Raw genomic sequence first — 22,367 nt, forward strand, 5'->3', positions numbered from 1 at the left:
GGGCTCCGGGCAGCCGAGCGGAAATGGAGGAAAACTAGCCTCCCTGCGGACCTGGCATCTTTTCACTCCCCCCTCTCCACATTTTCCTCCTCTGTTTCTGCTGCTAAAGCCACTTTCTACCACTAACTTCCAAGCATCTGCCTCTAACCCTAGGAAGCTCTTTGCCACTTTCTCCTCCCCCCTGAATCCAAGTACTTGTGTAAACTTTCAAAAATAAAATGCTGATACATACATACATACACACAATTATTTTTCTCAAATGTGGGACCAATGCTGTGAAAAACAGTTGACTTGCACTGCTAAAGAAAATCAATATAAATTTAGCATGTCTTTGCAGGGCAACTCTTATTTTGAAAACAAATCATCCGCAATCGTGCTATCAGCATACCAGGGACCGGTGCTGTTATGGGTGTAAGATGGCACAGTGATGCCATCTGTTGGTAAATGTTAATTACTGCAACTCCAGTGTTTTTACCGGTGTGCTTGAGATACCCGGAGGTATTGCAATATACTGAACAATACTGGTTACTCGCATCAATGCCTCTGTCTCGTCATTTAACATTCAAACAGGTGCTATGCCGAAAATCTCGCCCCTGACAGAATCAATACACCTATGTGACAGGGATGATAGGATTTGGCACACTATAATAAAGTGTTCCATTTTATTAAATGTGCTTGTTCTCGAGAATATTTATTTTTTGTTGGCTCGCGAACCCTTTAAACAAAACGGTATTTTCACACATTATAGCCATCCGACTAGCTATATTAAAAACGGATAACCAAGGAAATGTATCGACTAGTCATGTGAACCAGCTGGATGAGAAAGTGTTGTCCATTATAGGAGAGACCGTGGTGGTAGAGGAACTAAGTTAGCATTCACAGCTAACGCGTAACGACATTAGCCAACATAGCTAACGACGTTAACCAAGTTCTTCTTTGCAAATTGACGCGCTAACGCTAGCTATTTAACACTTCTAGAATATTGTAATATATAGTTAATTACTAGCTAGCTAGGTAATGCGCGTTGAATTAGTTTTCTTTCTGTATTTAAATGTCCGGTAGCCAACTGTGTGTCTGTGGTAGTGGCGCAAGAAAACGTGAACCCCTTGTCTTGACTGGATAACGTTAACGTTAGCTGTCCTAAAGTTAAGTACATTTCCAATAAGAAATCTTAAAACATTATTTTAACTGACGAATATAAACTTTGCTCTTTTTTTTTAAACGACGAAAGGCGACGAGTTTGCATGCACAAATGACATTTAGTCCGATGTATTTAAATATAACGCTTTTTTATTGACATACCTGTGTGTAATTTCGGTTCCTGGACGTTGTAAATCTTTGCGAGAAACAGCTACAACTTTTGAAGCGCTGGAGTAGGCTAACGTTACTTTTTCAGTTGCCGGTGAGTGCTAACAATGGACTTGATCGGAGAGCCCAGAGACTCTGCTCTTTTCTGTCCATAGAAACAAATGGATTGGTGGAAGGTGCGGGGCAGGGCAGGACCAAGGAAGGAGGGTGTAGTCAAGCAAGGCATCCCCCTAGGCTAAGTGCCCTAAGGTTTTTATCAGAACAGGCGTAGGTTAGTTTCGCCTTATCCTTTTCCCGACATGAGTGTTGTGTAAAAAATAAAAATACAACAACTAAAAAAAGTCAAAAATTAAAATAAAAAATATATAATAAAAAATGTAAAAACGTCCACTAAAGCCAATTTATATTGGGTGAATTCATAGCTACAATGTAGAAACGGAAAACGAGAGTTTCTATTGGAACTACCACCAGTTGAAAAACGTGATTATGGTGGCTCAGAGGGCAGTTACCACAAAGCAGTGATGTAAAGTACCTAAGTACAAATACTTTAAAGTAGGCCTACTGCTTAATTTTTGGGGTATCTGAACTTTACTATTTCGTATTATTTTTACTACATTCCTTAAAAAATTTACTTTTTACACCATACATTTTCCCTAACACCCAAAACTATTGGTTACATTTTGAATGCTTAGCAGGACAGGAAAATGGTCCAATTCACACACTAATCAAGATAACATCCCTGGTCATCCCTACTGCCTCTGATCTGGCATACTCACAAAACACAAATGCTTCTTTTGTAAATGTCTGAGTGTTGGAGTGTGCCCCTGGCTATCCGTTTTTATTGTGTCGTCTGGTTTGCTTAATATAAGGAATTTTACATGATTTATACTTTTACATTTTATACTTAAGTATGTTTTAGCAATTACATATACTTTTGATATAAGTATATTTAAAACCAAATACTTTAAGACTTATTCATGAAGTATTCTACTGGGTGACTGACTTTTACTTGAGTCATTTTCTATGTACACTACCGTTCAAAAGTTTGGGGTCACTTAGAAATATCCTTATTTTTGAAAGAAAAGCGATTTTTTTTGTCCATTTAAAATAACTTCAAATTGATCAGAAATACAATTTAGACATTGTTAATGTTGTAAATGACTATTGTAGCTGGAAACGGCATATTTTTTATGGAATATCTACATAGGTGTACAGAGACCCATTATCAGCAACCATCACTCCTGTGTTCCAATGGCATGTTATGTTAGCTAATCCAAGTTTATTATTTTAAAAGGCTAATTGATCGTTAGAAAACCCTTTTGCAATTATGTTAGCACAGCTGAAAACTATTGTCCTGATTTTAAAGAAGGAATAAAACTGGCCTTCTTTAGACCAGTTGAGTATCTGGAGCATCAGCATTTGTGGGTTCGATTACAGGGTCAAAATGGCCAGAAACAAAGAACTTCTTTACTTTTACTCAAGTATAACAATTGGGTACGTTTTCCACCACTGCCAGATAGTGTGCTCATTGGATGTACTGTGCTGCATGAGTTTTGGTATTGGTCACACCCGTATTTATCAGGCCACAACTCGCCACACTCAACAAATGGGAGAAAACATACCTCAAAGGCTGAAGAACGGCGCGCACCGTTTTGGAGAAACGTGTCGTTCAGTACAAATCGTCACGCAACGTAGCGAACGCTGAGGCAAACTGAACGCACCCATTGTGAACAAATAGATAACATATGTCGCAAAGCTGAGAGACGATCTGTGAACCAAATCTCATTGACTAAATCACACAGACCAACGTTCTTTGAGGGGTATCTGCTGAAGCCAGACCAATGATCTAGGTGCTATAAACCCCATGTGACTGTCGACAATTACTATTATAATAACATATAAAAAGTGTTAAACTATATTACAACATTTATTTTCCAAAAGTCAATTTATTTATCATTGAGTAAAATATAAATAACTAAACGGAAATGTGCTAAAACAGCATCAAACATCATCCAGCTGTAAAAGCTTATATTGGTTTAAAACAATCTCCAAACAAATAAACAGAATACAAACGTACAGATCTAATTATCATAAAGGCATTAGTCCTTATTCAGATTCAGTTCTTTATTTCAGACCCTGCTTTATCTCTGTTGCGCCCTCCCCCCACCCACCTCAGACAATCTGCGACCACATCTGTGTGCTTTAGCCAATTCCTTGGACTATGTTTGGGTATGTCCAACAAATCAATGATAGTCAGAGGGGTTGGCTAAATGCAGATCTCAGACCAGGCTAACCGTTATGTGGAACAATCTCATCTCCCTGCCTCCCTCTCAACCCTTCCGTGGACCAGCACCAGTACTTAGGATGTTACTGACCTTTCCAGCAGCAGATTTAACCAGTTCTCATGTTCTAGTTTAGATTTAAGTAGTCCATGAAGGAGGAGAAACACGTTTGCATGCCCTTCCCTGGTTCCCAAACCTTGGTTGAGAAGTTGAGATACACTGCTTTATGATGGGGTTGTGAAGGGCTTGATGAGGCCGAGGTCCATGGCCTTGACCAGGCAGGTGCGTGCCACATCGATCACAATCTGCCTCTTCGGGTTGTCCATTGCTTTGCCAATCACTGTCAGGATCTCCAGGATCTCGCTCTCCATCAGCTTCTTGGCCAGCTCATTGTCGTCCGAGTTCAGCATGTTGTACACGATCACAAGGCCTCTGTGCTGGATCTGGGGCTGATCATGGAGAATCAGCCTCTGAAGGATCTCCATCCACTGCAACGTCTGTGGAGAGAACCGAGAAAATATTGGTCACTCAGTCTAATGATTACATGCGCTTTACATCTGACAACTAATGAAGTGGATGAGGCCTCAATGATGATACATATTGATTAAGTAATATACACTGAGTGTATAAAACATTAAGAACAGAGACTGACTAGGTGAATGCAGGTGAACGCTATGATCCCTTATTGAGGTCACTTGTTAAATCCACTTAAATTACTGTAGATGAAGGGGAGGAGACAGGTTAAAAAATTATTTTTAAACCTTGAGACAATTGAGACACGGATTGTGTATTTGTGCCATTCAGAGGTGAAGCTAGATTCTCTCAATCTCACAGAAATTATCAAGTAACCCACCAGGTACAACCCTAAATCCGTAAACATGGCCACCCTCATAGATATTATCCTGACCAACTTGCCCTCCAAATACACCTCTGCTGTTTTCAATCAGGATCTCAGCAATCACTGCCTCATTGCCTGCATCCGCTATGGGTCCGCGGTCAAACGACCACCCCTCATCACTGTCAAACGCTTCCTAAAACACTTCTGCGAGCAGGCCTTCCTAATCGACCTGGCCCGTGTATCCTGGAAGGATATTGACCTCATCCCGTCAGTAGAGGATGCCTGGTCGTTCTTTAAAAGTAGTTTCCTCACCATCTTAAATAAGCATGCCCCTTTCAAAAAATGTAAAACTAATAACAGATATAGCCCTTGGTTCACTCCAGACCTGACTGCCCTCGACCAGCACAAAAACATCCTGTGGCAGACTGCAATAGCATTGAATAGTCCCCGTGATATGCAACTTTTCAGGGAAGTCAGGAACCAATACACGCAGTCAGTCAGGAAAGCAAAGCTTTTTCAAACAGAAATTTGCATCCTGTAGCTCTAACTCCAAAACGTTTTGGGACACTGTAAAGTCCATGGAGAACAAGAGCACCTCCTCCCAGCTGCCCATTGCACTGAGGCTAGGTAACACTGTCACCACTGATAAATCCACAATAATCGAGAATGTCAATAAGCATTTCTCTACGGCTGGCCATGCTTTCCTCCTGGCTACCCCAACCCTGGCCAACAGCTCCGCACCCCCCGCAGATACTTACCCAAGCCTCCCCAGCTTCTCCTTCATCCAAATCCAGATAGCAGATGTTCTGAAAGAGCTGCAAAACCTGGACCGGTACAAATCAGCTGGGCTAGACAATCTGAACCCTCTCTTTCTAAAATTATCCGCCGCCATTGTTGCAACCCCTAGTACCAGTCTGTTCAACCTCTCTTTCGTATCATCCGAGATAACTAAAGATTGGAAAGCTGCCGCGGTCATCCCCCTCTTCAAAGGAGGTGACTCTCTAGACCCAAACTGTTATAGACCTACAGTGGGGGAAAAAAGTATTTAGTCAGCCACCAATTGTGCAAGTTCTCCCACTTAAAAAGATGAGAGAGGCCTGTAATTTTCATCATAGGTACACGTCAGCTATGACAGACAAAATTAGAAAAAAATCCAGAAAATCACATTGTAGGATTTTTTATTAATTTATTTGCAAATTATGGTGGAAAATAAGTATTTGGTCACCTACAAACAAGCAAGATTTCTGGGTCTCACAGACCTGTAACTTCTTCTTTAAGAGGCTCCTCTGTCCTCTACTCGTTACCTGTATTAATGGCACCTGTTTGAACTTGTTATCAGTATAAAAGACACCTGTCCACAACCTCAAACAGTCACACTCCAAACTCCACTATGGCCAAGACCAAAGAGCTGTCAAAGGACACCAGAAACAAAATTGTAGACCTGCACCAGGCTGGGAAGACTGCATCTGCAATAGGTAAGCAGCTTGGTTTGAAGAAATCAACTGTGGGAGCAATTATTAGGAAATGGAAGACATACAAGACCACTGATAATCTCCCTCGATCTGGGGCTCCACGAAAGATCTCACCCCGAGGGGTCAAAATTATCACAAGAACGGTGAGCAAAAATCCCAGAACCACACGGGGGGACCTAGTGAATGACCTGCAGAGAGCTGGGACCAAAGTAACAAAGCCTACCATCAGTAACACACTACGCCGCCAGGGACTCAAATCCTGCAGTGCCAGACGTGTCCCCCTGCTTAAGCCAGTACATGTCCAGGCCCGTCTGAAGTTTGCTAGAGAGCATTTGGATGATCCAGAAGAGGATTGGGAGAATGTCATATGGTCAGATGAAACCAAAATAGAACTTTTTGGTAAAAACTCAACTCGTCGTGTTTGGAGGACAAAGAATGCTGAGTTGCATCCAAAGAACACCATACCTACTGTGAAGCATGGGGGTGGAAACATCATGCTTTGTGGCTGTTTTTCTGCAAAGGGACCAGGACGACTGATCCGTGTAAAGGAAAGAATGAGTGGGGCCATGTATCGTGAGATTTTGAGTGAAAACCTCCTTCCATCAGCAAGGGCATTGAAGATGAAACATGGCTGGGTCTTTCAGCATGACAATGATCCCAAACACACCGCCCGGGCAACAAAGGAGTGGCTTCGCAAGAAGCATTTCAAGGTCCTGGAGTGGCCTAGCCAGTCTCCAGATCTCAACCCCATAGAAAATCTTTGGAGGGAGTTGAAAGTCAGTGTTGTCCAGCGACAGCCCCAAAACATCACTGCTCTAGAGGAGATCTGCATGGCGGAATGGGCCAAAATACCAGCAACAGTGTGTGAAAACCTTGTGAAGACTTACAGAAAACGTTTGACCTGTGTCATTGCCAACAAAGGGTATATAACAAAGTATTGAGATAGACTTTTGTTATTGACCAAATACTTATTTTCCACCATAATTTGCAAATAAATTCATAAAAAATCCTACAATGTGATTTTCTGGATTTATTTTCTCATTTTGTCTGTCATCGTTGAAGTGTACCTATGATGAAAATTACAGGCCTCTCTCATCTTTTAAAGTGGGAGAACTTGCACAATTGGTGGCTGACTAAATACTTTTTCCCCCCACTGTATATCCATCCTGCCCTGCCTTTCTAAAGTCTTCGAAAGCCAAGTTAATAAACAGATCACTGACCATTTCGAATCCCACCGTACCATCTCCGCTGTGCAATCCGGTTTCTGAGCTGGTCTCGGGTGCACCTCAGCCACGCTCAAGGTCCTAAACGATATATATCATAACCGCCGTCGATAAAAGATTGTACTGTGCAGCCGTCTTCATAAACCTGGCCAAGGCTTTCGACTCTGTCATTCACCGTATTCTTATCAGCAGACTCAACAGCCTTTGTTTCTCAAATGACTGCCTCGCCTGGTTCACCAACTACTTCTCAGACAGAGTTCAGTGTGTCAAATTAGAGGGCCTGTTGTCCGGACCTCTGGCAGTCTCTATGGGGGTACCACAGGGTTCAATTCTCGGGCCGACTCTTTTCTCTGTATATATCAACGATGTCGCTCTTGCTGCGGGCGATTCCCTGATCCACCTCTACGCAGACGACACCATTCTGTATACTTCTGGCCCTTCTTTGGACACTGTGTTAACAAACCTCCAAATGAGCTTCAATGCCATACAACACTCCTTCCGTGGCCTCCAACTGCTCTTAAACGCCAGTAAATCTAAATGCATGCTTTTCAACCATTCGCTTCCCGCACCCGCCCGCCCGACTAGCATCACTACTCTGGACAGTTCTGACTTAGAATATGTGGACAACTACAAATACCTAGGTGTCAGGCTAGACTGTAAACTCTCCTTCAAGACTCATATTAAACATCTCCAATCCAAAATTAAATCGGCTTTCTATTTCGCAACAAAGTCTCCTTCACTCAAGCCGCCAAACATACCCTAGTAAAACTGACTATCCTACCAATCCTTGACTTCAGCGATGTCATTTACAAAATAGCCTCCAACACTCTACTCAGCAAACTGGATGCAGTCTATCACAGTGCCATCTGTTTTGTCACCAAAGCCCCATATACCACCAACCACTGCGACCTGTATGCTCTCGTTGGCTGGCCCTCGCTTCATATTCGTCGCCAGACCCACTGACTCCAGGTCATCTATAAGTCTTTGCCAGGTAAAGCTCTGCCTTATCTCAGCTCACTGGTCACGATAACAACACCCACCCGTAGCACGCGCTCCAGCAGGTATATCTCACTGGTCATCCCCAAAGCCAACACCTCCTTTGGCCGACCTTTCCTTCCAGTTCTATGCTGCCAATAACTGTAATGAATTGCAAAAATCGCTGAAGCTAGAGACTTATATTTCCCTCACTAACTTTAAACATCAGCTATCTGAGCAGCTAACCGATCGCTGCTGCTGTACATAGCCCATCTGTAAATAGCTCGTCCAATCTACCTACCTCATCCCCATATTGTTTTTATTTGCTTTTCTGCTCTTTTGCACACCAGTATTTGTACTCGCACATCATCATCTGCACATCTATCGCTCCAGTGTTAATTTGCTAAATTATAATTACTTCTCTACTATGGCCTATTTATTGCCTTACCTCCTCACGTCATTTGCACACACTGTATTAAAGACCTTTATTTTCTATTGTGTTATTGACTGAACGCTTGTTTATTCCATGTGTAACTTTGTTGTTGTTTATGTCGCACTGCTTTGCTTTATCTAGGCCAGGTCACAGTTGTAAATGAGAACTTGTTCTCAACTGGCCTTCCTGATTAAATAAAGGTGAAATAAAAAACATATAAAAAAATAGGGTGAATTGGCAAGACAAAATATTTTAGTGCCTTTGAACAGGGTATGGTAGTAGGTCCCAGGCGCATAACTTTGTGTCAAGAACTGCAATGCTGCTGGATTGTTCACGCTCAGCAGTTTCCGTGTGTATCAAGAATGGTCCACCAGAGCTCCATTCCCCCCAGAAATGTCCGGGAACTTGTAGTTGCCTTGGTGGAAGAGTGGGGTAACATCTCACAGCAAGAACTGGCAAATCTGGTGCAGTCCATGAGGAGGAGATGCACTGCAGTACTTAATGCAGCTGGTGGCCACACCAGATACTAACTGTTACTTTTGATTTTGAACCCCCCCTTTGTTCAGGGACACATTATTCAATTTCTGTTAGTTAGATGTCTGTGGAACTTGTTCAGTTTATGTCTCAGTTGCTGAGTCTTGTTATGCTCATACAAATATTTACACATGTTAAGTTTGCTGAAAATAAACTCAGTTGACAGTAAGAGGACATTTCTTTTTTTGCTGAGTTTATGTACATATCTACCTCAATTACATTGTACCCCTCAACATCAACTCAGTGCTGGTACCTTGGTATATGGCCAAGTCATCATTACTCATTGTTTATCTTTTATTACGTGTTTTACTTTTCTATAACTTATTTATTTTCTTTCTCTCTGCATTGTTGGGAAGGGCCTGTAAGCATTTCACTGTTAGTACATATCTGTTGTTTAGGAAGCATGTGACGAATAACATTTTATTTTGATTTGATTAAGTACTTAGTGGCCAGTTTATTAAATACACCAGACCATTCACAAAAATGGATTGCTCCTACAGACAGTGAGTCACGTGGCCGTGGAAACCTATATAAAGCAGGTAGGCAAGCATCGAGGCATTGTTACTGTTCGATTGAACGTTAGAATGTGCAAAACAAGTGACCTAAGCGACTGAGCGTGGTATGATCGTCGGTGCCAGGCGCGCCGGAGCCAGTATCTCAGAAATGGCCCCCCTTCCTGGGATTTTCACGCACGACAGTGCCTAAGGTTTACAGAGAATGGTACAACAAACTAAAAACATGCAGTCAGCGGCAGTCCTGTGGGCTAAAACGGCTCATTGATGAGGTCGAAAAAGAATGGCAAGAATCATACACTTGCCACAAACAGACAATTAACGGCTCAGCACAGTGGTGGACATCTCAGAACACACAACTCATCGATCCTTATCAGGGACGGGCTATTGCAGCAGATGACCACACCAGGTTCCACTCCTATCAGCTAATTTTTTTTTCAAATGGCTCCGGTGGAAGGCAGATTCCCAACACTGGACAACTGAGGAGTGGAAAAACATTGCCTTGTCCAACGAATACCAGTTCCTGTTGCGTCATGCTGATGGCAGAGTCAGGATTTGGCATAAGCAGCATGAGTCCATGGACCCAGCCTGCCTGGTGTCAACAGTACAGGCTTGTGGCGGGGGTGTAATGGTGTGGGGAATGTTGTCCTGGCACACATTAAGTCCCTTGATACCAATTGAGCAATGAAGAATTCATGCTGTTCTGGAGGCAAAGGGGGTCCGACCTGGTACTAGATGGTCTATCTAATCAACTGTCCATTGAGTGTATATTCAGTGTTGTGATGATACATACTGATGAGGTAATATATAACTATATTCAGTGTTGTGATGATACATACTGTATTGATCACAGGAGGTTGGTGGCACCTTAATTGGGGAGGAGCGGAATGAATGGAACGGTATCAAATACATAGTTTCCATGTATGATGCCATTCCATTTGCTCCGTTCCAGCCATTATTATGAGCCGTCCTCCCCTCAGCAGCCTCCACTGGTTTTGATTAAGTAAAAAATAACTATATTCAGTCTTGTGATAATACATATTAATCAGGTAATATATATAACTATAATCAGTGTTGTGATGATTCATTGTTGTGATTGATTTGGACAGCTGGGCAGTTCAATTCAGTTAGGATCTTTGCAAAGGAACTGCCCTTGGGTCACCCCAAGGTGAGTGTAGTGTGAATGCAACCAGACAAGACGTACCACCAGGGTCATCTTGGTGCACAGCTTCTTCTGGGCAGCAGTAAGCATGGCCAGGCCTCCAGCTGCAGCTCTCTGGAGCTTTTCATTGTCCTCAACACACATCAGCACCAGCAGCTTCAGCCTATCATTCCCATCCTCCAGGTACCGATCCTGCACCTGGAATACACACACAACGATGATGTTACACTGGGTGACAAGTTTGTCACACACGCACACAGTATGTGATGACAATGTTCTTAAGAGTGATGGGTGCCCTCTTACCTCTTTGCACGTCACCAGGTTGCACATACACTCTGTGGCTGCCTGTCTGATATGGTCATGGTCCTCAAACATGTACTGCTCAATCTCCGGGAGAGCCTTCTCTTTCAGGATCTTCACTCTGTGCCACGGAGGATGGGAAGAAAGAGTTAATGAATCAGGCAACCATCTCATCTCCACTCGAAACGGTCTGGCAGCAACAGTGAAAAACAAACAAAATTAACTCTGGAAAGTCCCCAGAGCATATCTTAGCCCATGGCTGTTTCCTGTTTAGTGGCATATGAAGAAACACACACCCACACACCTCTCTATTACCTTAAATGTATTGTTGAATTGTGTAATTAATCTGAAATAGTCTGGTGTTTTGTTGGGTTATATATACTGTGCTGTGGTTGGTAAACTAACAGGCCTCACCTCAGTTTGTCGTTGAGACCAGCCAAATTGGTGAGACTCAGAAGTGCCTCGTAGTTCTGCACCCCATCTCTCTCGGGGTGCAACAGGCTGACCAGAGGACGCACCACCTCATAGATCTGTCAGAGAGAGATGACAAGGCATGGTGAGGGAGGGAGGGTAAAAGAGAGGAAGCCAAAAGAGAGGGACATAGTAAAAAAGGATATGAAGGACAGAGAAAGAAGAATAAAGTTGAGTTGAAAAAGTATGTGTTTTACTGAATGCAAGACAACTAAAATACGTATGAGTCAATTCCCTTCCCCAAACCAGCCCACACCCTTTCTCCCATGTGACATGAAGTGGTCAGACAGGTTCTTACCCTCTCTCCGGGGAAAGCAATCTCTGGGTTGGAGACAGCAGCAATCTTGGCCAGGGCGTGTGCGGCCCTTATTTTCCCTATAGCTGATCCCTCCAGAGCCAATGGGATCAGAGCCTGGGGATCACACAGCAAGAGATCAGAGGTTCAGACACACACACCTTCAACTTTTACTGTGACATTATAACATACTCTAGCCCAGGGGTAGGCAACCCTGTTCCTGAGTGATGCAGGTATTGCAGGATATTGTCCGATCTATTCACCATGCCAGACCAACTGAGCTAATTTATTCAACACACCTGGTCTTCCAGCTTGGTTAAATTAAAAACATGACGTGCCTGCAGCACTCCAGGACTGCCTACCCCTGCTCTAGCCTACATGCGACTACGACTGATCCATGCTCGAACCACAGTTTAGTTTTAACTATGACACCTCAGTTGTTTTGAAAAGATAACGTTTTCTCTATAGAGTCAGAAAACTACTGGTTAAATAAAGGTAATAAATCAAATGTAAATTTAGACTGTTTATTATACTAGAATGGAAAATCTTGTTATGTCTGTCACTCACCTTGCCCCCTCCATGGGCGCAAATAGTGCCACGGTCTTTGGGATCATCTGCCAAGGCAAGGAACACCCTGCATATCAAAGCAAATAACAATTATTTGAATCTCATTTGTTCTGCAGTATTGCTAATTGCATGTACTGATTGGATAACTATTAGTATTTTATTAGGATCCCCATTAGCTGTTGCTGAAGCAGTGGCTACTCTTCCTGGGGTCCACACAAAACATGACATAATACAGAACATTAATAGACAAGAACAGCTCAAGGACAGAACTACACACATTTAAAATAAGAACAATATAACCAAAAAAGGTCCTGCTGACACAACACAGAGAAACAGAGACACCCATTACTCTAGGCCTATATACAAATACATTGAATTATTACATTTCCAATCTCATATATTCCATTCACATTCAGTAGCATCTATCAGTTACACGCATACATACATCAGTACATATGCATATACACTGAGTATACACAACATAAAGAATACCTGCTCTTTCCATGACATAGACTGACCAGGTGAATCCAGGTGAAAGCTATGATCCCTTATTGATGTCACTTGTTAAATCCACTTCAATCAGTGTAGATGAAGGAGAGGAGACGGGTTAAAGAAGGATTTTTTAAGCCTTGAGACAATTGAGACATGGATAGTGTATGTGTACCATTCAGAGGGAGAATAGGCAAGACAAAAGATTTAAGTGCCTTGAACAGTTTGTGTCAAGAACTGCAACGCTGCTGGGTTTTTCACGCTCAACAGTTTCCTGTGTGTATTAAGAATGGTCCACCACCCAAAGGACATCCATCCAACTTGACACAACTGTGGGAAGCATTGGAGTCAACATGGGCCAGCATCCCTGTGAAACGCTTTGAGGCTATTCTGAGGGCAAAAGGAAGTGCAACTCAATATTAGGAAGTTGTTCCTAATGTTTGGTATACTCAGTTTATAAGAATGTCTGTGACATAGCTAAATGCTCGAGCCTAGTACAGTTCCAGGTTGCTCACCTTGCCAGCATCTCTTTAGTCTGGTCAGTCAGGAGAAGGTTGTCAGCTTTCACCATGACAGTGAGAGCTGAGATGACCCCTCCCTTTAGCATCCTCTTCACTCTCTTCTGGATGAAATCTTTCTTGTCCTAAGGGCAGAGAAGTGTGTGTATTGTCAGTACCTCCCTCAGATAATACACAGTACCTAGGGCCTCACAATAAAAAATATCACTTTGCTTACAGTGGAGAGCAGCATAGTCACATTTATATATAATTTATACTAGTTTAGTTCACAGTGCTTAATGACAGAACTAGAGTGACTAGTTCTGTTCAGTCCTGACATAAGGATGACTTGTTGTACAGTTCTGCCCGCCGGACAGACAGAGGGAGGCCTGTGTCTTTCTCTTATCTTACCTTGGGGTGCTGCTCAGGGACGTGCTGCTTGGAGAACTTGGCCAGCTGAACCAGCTCAGGCATGATGTCTTTCTTCTCATAGCTGTTGGTGCAGTTGACCAGGGTACAGGCCACAGCATACAGGATGGTCTTATCTTTAGACTGTGTCACAGGGAAACAGGGAATAGTGAAGTTTAATACTCTCCTCCAGGTCGCATATTTCATGCCACTATGCTCATGTTATGTGCTATGAGTGGTGTCTATCCTCTGTCTTCAATAATACAGTACCTACCTTGGCCAGGTCAAACATGGCTTTCATGGCAGGATCGTCCTCAACAAAGTCATCCTTTACATCAGCGTCTTGGGTTAAGTAGGCCAAACCTTCTATAGCCCACTTCCTGGTCCTCGTGTCCATGGCAGAGTTACACAACCACCTGACACACACAGGAAGAGTGTTAACAGGGCTAACAGGTAATGGTCCTCCATCTTGAGATTATGATCATGGGAAACTATTTCAAAATCACTCTGAGGGAATACAATGAACATAAGGGTACAGCTCTGTACACAATCTATTACTCCTGATATTGTTAGTCTATAATACTTTTGAAAAAGAGCCTGTGATGGACTGTCTATCTATTAATGCTTCAATGAGCATTAACACCAAAAAGTTACACAACAGCTACAGTGGCAAGAAAAAGTATGTGAACCCTTTGAAATTACCTGGATTTCTGCATAAATTGGTCATAAAATTTGATCTGATCTTCATCTAAATCACAACAATAGATGAATACAGTCTGCTTAAACTAATAACACACAAGTTATTGTATTTTTTGTCTATATTGAATACATACTTTAAACATTCACAGTGTAGGTTGGAAAAAGTATGTGAACCCCTAGGCTAATGACTTCTCCAAAAGCTAATTGGAGTCAGGAGTCAGCTAACCTGGAGTCCAATCAATGAGACGAGATTGGCGATGTTTAGAGCTACCCTGCCCTATAAAAAACACTCACAACATTTTAGTTTGCTATTCACAAGAAGCATTGCCTGATGTGAACCATGCCTCGAACAAAAGAGATCACAGAAGATTTAAGATTAAGGATTGTTGACTTGCATAAAGCTGGAAAGGGTTACAAAAGTATCTCTAAAAGCCTTGATGTTCATCAGTCAAATTGTCTATAAAAATTGTCTATAAATTGTCTATAAATTGAAAAAATTCAGCACTGTTGCTACTCTCCCTAGGAGTGGCCGACCTGCAAAGATGACTGCAAGGTTAAGAAGAATCCTAGAGTGTCAGTTAAAGATTTACAGAAGTCTCTGGAATATGCTAACATCTCTGGTAAGTCTACGATACGTAAAACACTAAACAAGAACGGTGTTCATGGGAAGACACCATGGAAGAAGCCACTGCTGTCCAAAAAAACATTGCTGCACTTCTGAAGTTCGCAAAAGTGCACCTGGATGTTCCAAAAATATTCTGTCGACAGATTAAACTAAAGTTCAGTTGTTTGGAAGGAACACACAACATTATGTGTGGACAAAAAAAGGCACAGCACACCAACATCAAAACCTCATCCCAACTGTAAAGTATGGTGGAGGGAGCATCATAGTTTGGGGCTGCTTTGCTGTCTCAGGGCCTGGACAGCTTGCTATCAATGACGGAAAAATGAATTCCCAGGTTTATCAAGACATTTTGCAGGAGAATGTTATGCTATCTGTCTGCCAATTGAAGCTCAACAGAAGTTGAGTGATGCAACAAGACAACAACCTAAAACACAGAAGTAAATCAACAACAGAATGGCTTCAACAGAAGAAAAGTCGCTGTCTGGAGTGGCCCAGTCAGTCCTGAACTCAACCCGATTGAGATGCTGTGGCATGACCTCAAGACAGCGGTTCACAGCAGACATCCCAAGAATATTGCTGAACTGAAACAGTATTGTAAAGAGGAATGGTCCAAAATTCCTCCTGATCGTTGTGCAGGTCTGATCCGCAAATACAGAAAACGTTTGGTTGAGGTTATTGCTGCCAAAGGAGGGTCAACCAATTATTAAATCCAAGGGTTCAGAAACTTTTTCCACCCTACACTGAATGTTTACAGTGTTAAAAAAAGACATCATTGTTTGTATGTTATTAGTTTAAGCACTGTGTTTGTCTATTGTTGTGACTTAGATGCCATTTTATGACCAATTTATGCAGAAATCCAGGTAATTCCAAAGGGTTAATTTACTTTTTCTTGCCACTGTACATAATCAGAGCCACAAAACCACTTACTTCCTACACTGCTTGGCCAGTTTCTCAGTGGAGCCTTCAGCAAACTGCCTCATACTATAGTCATCTCCACCTGCTGAGCCCAGCTTACACAGACCCTGGGGAAAGGGACCCACACACACACAATATTGAGTTCATGAACTTGTAAGGTTAGATACATCTGAAGAGTCCATATAATGCTTTCAAACATGAACTATCAATGAACCCCTAAAAAATAAAAATGTCCATTCTATTCCATCTTTCCATAGTATGGAAATCTAAAGCTCGCTCACCACCAGTGCACGGATTTTGATCTTATCGTTCTTCGTCTTCTTGTAGATGTCTTTGAGCAGCGACACACCGTTGGTGATGATGAAGGAGGCGCGGCTCATCTTGGTCGAGGAGTGGATCAGTGCTTCCACGGCGACCATCTGGTCCACCTCACGCTCGGAGCCGCACAGCGCCACCATCATCTCCATGATGCCCTGGCGACCCACCAGCTGGTTGCCCACCTCGAAGGGGCCCTGCAGCAGGCCTGACAGAGCATTGATGGCGTGGATGTTCCTGTCCATGTCGTTGGGGTCAAACTTGCCTCTGTGGAACAGGACATGGTCAGGTGGAGCGGGGTTAAGGATTAGATGAGGGAGGAGGTCAGGGATAAATGTTAGTCAGTTAATTTAGTACTTATCCCCACCGTCAAATCTATAGTGCTGTTAGATACTTCCCCTGTTGTAACATTACTCATGATGTATGCGTGCATCACATATCTCTTAATGTCTGTATGATGTTATTGTCATTAGATATGGTACTCGTATGTTGCTGTTATGTTACTAATGTGTAACTCACTTGATGTACTCGTCACAGACTTCCCTATAGTTGTCTCTCTCGGGATCGCAGCGCAGGTCGTCCCAGAGCTTGTCGAGGAGCACGCTGGCAATGAGCTGAGTGTTCTCTGTCATGGGCAGCTGGTCTGGGAGGTCAGGTATCTGGCCACACACCTTCAGGATCTTCTTCAGACCTGGGGGGGGTCGTCACAAAGCAAGATGAATGGCAACTTTCCTACATTAGGTTGATACTCTCAGTACTCCATATTTAATTTTTCAATACAAACCATAAAATAATGTTTCTCAAGAACAAGACATAAACCCACAACTGACATAAACAGTGAAGAACAATATCATAGGCCTACTTAGTGTCACAGATCATGGTCAAAGCTACAGTAACACACTCACCGTGGTCGATAGTAAAGAGGCTCTTGGAGTGGTCAGGGTCTTTCTTGTCCTTGCGAGGCACGTTTCTGGTCAACAGGTTCAGAGCCTGGTCTCTGCCATGTCCTGAAACCTTCTTACTGGCAACCATCTCCAGCAGGGCCATCAGGATGCTCTTCAAGTCCTTGCTTGCATCTGCAGAGGAACAGAGAAAGTGTCAGACGCCGTTTTATAAAACACAAACAAGATTAGAATGACGAGACCTTCAAAATCTGTTTATATAGCTGATTGATGCTATTCAGAGGCAATTCAAGTTTGGTAAAAAGAACTACATAAATGTATATACATTTAGGGCTTTTGACTGAAACAGCTTAGGAAATCAGGAATGTGAGTGGATGTCTCACCCAAAACCAGAGCTTCCTCCTTCCCATAAATCCTCCGGTCTCCTCCAGTGAGGGAGTCGTTGATGCACTGGAACAGGTCACAGGTTGCCAAGGCGATGTCCTCGTTGTCGACGGCCATGATGCTGCACAACTTGTCTATGCCCACCAGATGGATAATGGCCATGGCCTGTTCAGAGACAAACATACAGGTCAACTGAGTGTCCAAAAGTGAACTATTGCTAGACATTACAATAGAAACTTTGAAAATGATCCGTATCTGGCTAGAAGGACCAGGAGTTGTGAGGATCAGAAGTACTTGAGGTTTGGCTCCCCATTTATCCCCTTCTCACAGAACCTCTTATGCACCTCTCTGTGTTCCCTGCCCCTCACCCGAGATTTGTGTCCAGTGCACATTCCAGCGAAGGTGCGGATAGCGGCCAGGACCATCTCTACTTTTCCGGTCTCAAGCAAATCCAGTAGCAGAGGCACTCCATTGTTCTGGAAGATTCTCTCTGCGCCAGCTTCTTCTCTGGCCAGAACCACCAGGTTGTTAGCAGCCTACATGGGAAGAAAATATTATTCATATTGCCATTAAAGTTACACACATTGCATTTGATATCAGACTTTAAAAATATTAAAGACCACAGTATCATGCTTATTACTGTCACATGGGTCGAAATGAGTAGACCAAGGCGCAGCATGTAAAGTGCTCATATTTCTTTTAATGACGACACTTAAACAAAAAATAACAAAACGACAGCCAACAGTTCCGTCAGGTACATGAACAAAACGGAAAACAACTACCCACAAAACCCAAAGGAAAAACAGGCTGCCTAAGTATGGCTTCCAATCAGAGACAACGATAGACACCTGCCTCTGATTGGAAACCATACCCGGCCAAATCATAGAAAACAAAACATAGAAATAGAAATCTAGAAAAAGCCCACATATAAACAGAAAACCCAAAACCACCCAAAACAACCACCTGTCACGCCCTTACCACTCTACTATGGAAAATGACCTCTTCCAAGGGTCAGGACATGACAATTACAGTTGAATCAAACAGAGAAAAAATTTATGAAATGTATGCATTCACTACTGTAAGTCGCTCTGGATAAGAGCGTCTGCTAAATGACTAAAATGGAAATGTAAAATGGAACTGATCTCTACTATGGTGTCATACAAACCATTTCCTTCTTGTCCTTGTCCATCTCCTCATCAAGCAGAATGTCAAACATGTTCTGAACCCGTGAGTCTGTGGAAAAGCTTGTCTTCAGCTGTAGACAGAGAGCGAGAGAGAAGTATCAGATGTGTTTTTTATGTCTAGTTCATAAGTCAATAAAATATTATAATCACATAGTCATCTGTAAGTAAACCAATGGATTGTGTCTAAACAGTCCCAGAGGGTAGCAGACCTTGGCTTGGATCTCAGCCCCCAGCCTCCTGAGGGTCTCCAGGAAGGTCTTGTTCTTGGGCTCAATGGTGGAACACCTCTGTACGTCTTTAAAGGCCATGTCCAGCTTGCCCAGCTTCTCCAGAGCCTGGCAGCGCCGGAACAGGGCTTTGACGTCTGCTGCATCCACGTCAATGGCTGTCGGAGAGCAGAGAAGTATACAAGTGTCTGGGTTGAAGTGAAAATATCACTGTGGCATGAGTATAATACATTATTTGTCATGTTATGTGACAGTGAGTGAGCAACAATCATGACTGGCTGTGTTTTGATTCTTGTTTATGTACTAAACATTTGGTAGACAGTACCGTACCTTTGGAGGCATCGGAGGCTGCATTGGTGTAGCTTTCCTGAGAAGGAAACAAAGAGCGTTCAAAAACATCAGCGGATCAGAAAATCACACCCAGGGATAATTATGAATAATTATAAAACTATTCCGTTTTTGCTTGATGAAGGCCTGTGGTTTAGGTGAGGTGTTTACCTTTTTCAGAAAACAGGCTGATCTGTTCCTGTAGACAACGGCGAGAACCTTTTTGTCCGTGCACAACTTGATGGCTTTAGTGTAACACTCAATGGCCTTGTCCACCTCACCAGCTTGGAAATGCTTGTTCCCCTCATCTTTAAACTGGATTGGATCTGCCATCTCACCCATCTGGTGAGGAGAGGAGAAGTTGTAGCTCAAAATCCTAAATATCTTGGTTAGAATTCAGTTGGATTTGTTTACTTCAGGTTTCGGTTTCACTGGTACTTACAAAGTAAACAGCACATGTTTCTGGAATATTCCATTACTCTTCTAACACTATACATTGAGCATGTACAGTGGCTATATATACTTAATAACACATTAATGAACTTTAGAACAAATTGCAACCCATTCTAAATCTGGAAGAATAATAATGTTACCAAATATAACCCTGTTCCTGGTAGATTGTTTAACTTTACAACCACTTAAAGGAAACAAGTCAAGAAAAATGCCAGCTAAAACATGATCATTATGACAAGGTTTCCATTCATTGTGAATTCAGCAAAATAAATATATTCACAGCATGACTCAAACTTTAAGTCAGCATGAACGATGTACCACATTTCCTACAAATGACAAACAAATGACAGAAAATATAACATTCTATGAAAAACTGTTACTCTACTTACCATTTTCACTATAATGTCTCCTTCTGACCCAAGTCCCTTTAGCAAATGGCCCAGCACATGTGATCTCTAACTTGAAATGGCCTCCCCTCATGCCTTATTTGGGCATCATTCTGCACCCCAGTGGGGGCCTTACCACTGATACGACCATCCGAATGGACAGACAGCTCCCTGCCACTCCACCCTCCTGATAGACACTCACCATGCCCCTCTCCCCTGGCCTGAGAGCCCCTGGCAGGAAAGCATGTCACTCAAGACCTTGTACACTCAAGGCATGTGTCCCTTATAGCCATACGGTACCTTTAGGATTGTGTGATTGTCGTCTCCTCTCTTCTCTTCTCTTCTCTTCTCTTCTCTTCTCTTCTCTTCTCTTCTCTTCTCTTCTCTTGCTTGGGTTGTCTAGTGTTGAGCTTCACTGCCTGATTGTTGCGCTGTCAACTTTTTTTGTAGTAATGCAACTCCCCCTCCGTCACAATTTCAATTTATACTGAATCTCAATGAGGTGGGCCAGAACCAGGGTGGATATATTTTAAATACGGGATGGGGGTCTACTCTCAACAGAACAGACACTTGCTGGGAAAACTCTACACTGAATTCCCACATTTAGCATTGGTTTGGGTTTGTTACAATGCCTCATTGCTTTTATGACAACATTCCAATGGAGAATCTTTAGAATAACTGCATAGTAGTTCCTCTTTTTGTTCTCTATTTGTACATAATGACATAGGTAACCCCCTTGAAACATGGTCTGTTCCTGATATGGTCTATTTAAGGAATAGGTTCGATGACAGCTGAGAACTCACCAGCAAATGCCTCTACAGCTCTAGTGAAGTGTGGGGCGGGTTGGGTGGAGTGGGGGGGTCTGGCAGCCACTGACAGCTGTAGGAACACACAGAACGAGCTGGCAGCTTCTAGAAAGAGAAAGCTCTCTCGTGCTTGTGTGTGTGTGTGTGAGGCATTTTCTACAACTTTCTGGATCTACTTGAAGGTGAACTCCAGTCCTGACTGATGTATTTAGAGTTGTTTCATGTAGAATATCGAAGGGGGAAAATAGAGAGACTGTGTATAGGCTCATCTGTCATTAACAAATACACATCCTTTTATCAAAAACAAACAGCAGACAGATGTCAACAACAAACAACTGTCTCCCCCTCAGAGTCTGGTTCTTCTAAAGGTTTATTCTGACCTAGGGAGTTTTTCCTTGTCAACTGTGCCTATGCATGTTCTCTGTGGGTTTTAGTAGGGTTATGGAAATGACAGCCATTGAATTGTACAACTTTGTTAGCAGACAAATGTAACAAACGTTCTCAGCCACTAAAAAACGTTATTTGCCATAATAAATGCACCGAACACCTGCAAGCGCAGATCAGTAGTGAAAATCAAATATTTTGCACCCTAACATTACCATCACTGCCCTGTAGATGGCTTGCTGATTCAAATTCTGCATCACAACAGAGAAGGTTGGTGCACAATGTCTGGTTATGCTGAGAGGCAGAGAATGAGACCTGTGTAACCAAGCCTACCCCTCTCTGTCAGTAGGCTACAGCATAAACTAGGTTACACAGGGAGCCGCACTCACAACTGATCGCTCGTTCTCTCGTAAATATTGCTACCCGGGACTGGAATACTCCCTGTAATCCCACGGAAAGACAAGATCAACGTCAATCAATCGGTGTACTTCGCTTCACAAACGAGGGCGAACAGCTGGTAAGATTGAGGTGTTATTCATGATATTGAGAATTCTGATATTTACCTGTCCATTGAGCTATCGACATGAGGATGACGTTTCAGCAATTGCTTGGCGAAGGTATTTTTCTCAGTCGAGGAATCTGTCAGACTAATTTGTATTAATGTTAATAACAGAATACACTGCTACCTCAAGTCAAGAGCTGGCAGTAAACCTTGCCAGACTGCAGCTGTATTCAAGGTAATCGGGCTGCACCGAAGTGTTTGCTTGTGCAGGCTATTGGCAATTAAGTTTTCTGGTGCTGTGTTCTCATCAACATCATCGCCCTATTTTGAGAAACACAGTTTATTCAGGAAAGTGAAATTACGTAATATTGCGGGGAAGTGGCACCTAGCTTGTGGTTAACTTGAAATATTCTGAGTTTGCGACATGAAAGTGGTCAGTTCTTGAACACATTGCAGTTGACAATTTACCATTGGTGATAAATTGGCTAGACT

General features: G+C 42.7%; 2 protein-coding genes across 9 annotated transcripts in view; one reads left to right on the forward strand and one right to left on the reverse strand.

Moving 5' to 3' along the window:
• Positions 1-3,234: 3,234 nt before the first annotated feature.
• LOC106580409 (protein unc-45 homolog B) lies at positions 3,235-20,702 on the reverse strand. 2 transcript variants are annotated; one of them, XM_014161433.3, is made up of 20 exons: positions 20,484-20,702; positions 19,516-19,686; positions 19,348-19,384; positions 19,000-19,175; positions 18,772-18,861; positions 17,975-18,142; positions 17,606-17,771; positions 17,226-17,396; positions 16,840-17,011; positions 16,287-16,587; positions 16,018-16,112; positions 14,041-14,182; positions 13,770-13,910; positions 13,377-13,504; positions 12,373-12,439; positions 11,809-11,922; positions 11,454-11,569; positions 11,043-11,160; positions 10,782-10,937; positions 3,235-4,087 (listed from the first exon to the last, which is right to left on the reverse strand). In XM_014161433.3, the coding sequence occupies exons 2-20, from the start codon at positions 19,684-19,686 to the stop codon at positions 3,815-3,817; spliced, it is 2,802 nt and encodes a 933-aa protein (XP_014016908.2). In that variant the 5' UTR covers positions 20,484-20,702; the 3' UTR covers positions 3,235-3,814. The 2 variants fall into 2 exon arrangements, with proteins under 2 accessions (XP_014016908.2, XP_014016907.2); XM_014161432.3 differs by lacking the exon at positions 20,484-20,702 and adding an exon at positions 20,187-20,330.
• A 958-nt stretch (positions 20,703-21,660) lies between these two features.
• LOC106580411 (phosphatidylinositol 4-phosphate 5-kinase type-1 beta) overlaps positions 21,661-22,367 on the forward strand; it is an 82,803-nt gene continuing 82,096 nt past the window's right edge. For all 7 annotated transcript variants that reach the window (XM_082966350.1, XM_082966349.1, XM_045703208.2 and 4 more), the window contains exon 1: positions 21,661-21,890. The gene's annotated coding sequence lies outside the window, so the exon portion shown is untranslated. The remainder of the gene's footprint in view (positions 21,891-22,367) is intronic.

Source organism: Salmo salar, chromosome 20 (genome assembly GCF_965601325.2).
Source record: "Salmo salar chromosome 20, fSalSal1, whole genome shotgun sequence".
NCBI lineage: Eukaryota > Metazoa > Chordata > Actinopteri > Salmoniformes > Salmonidae > Salmo > Salmo salar.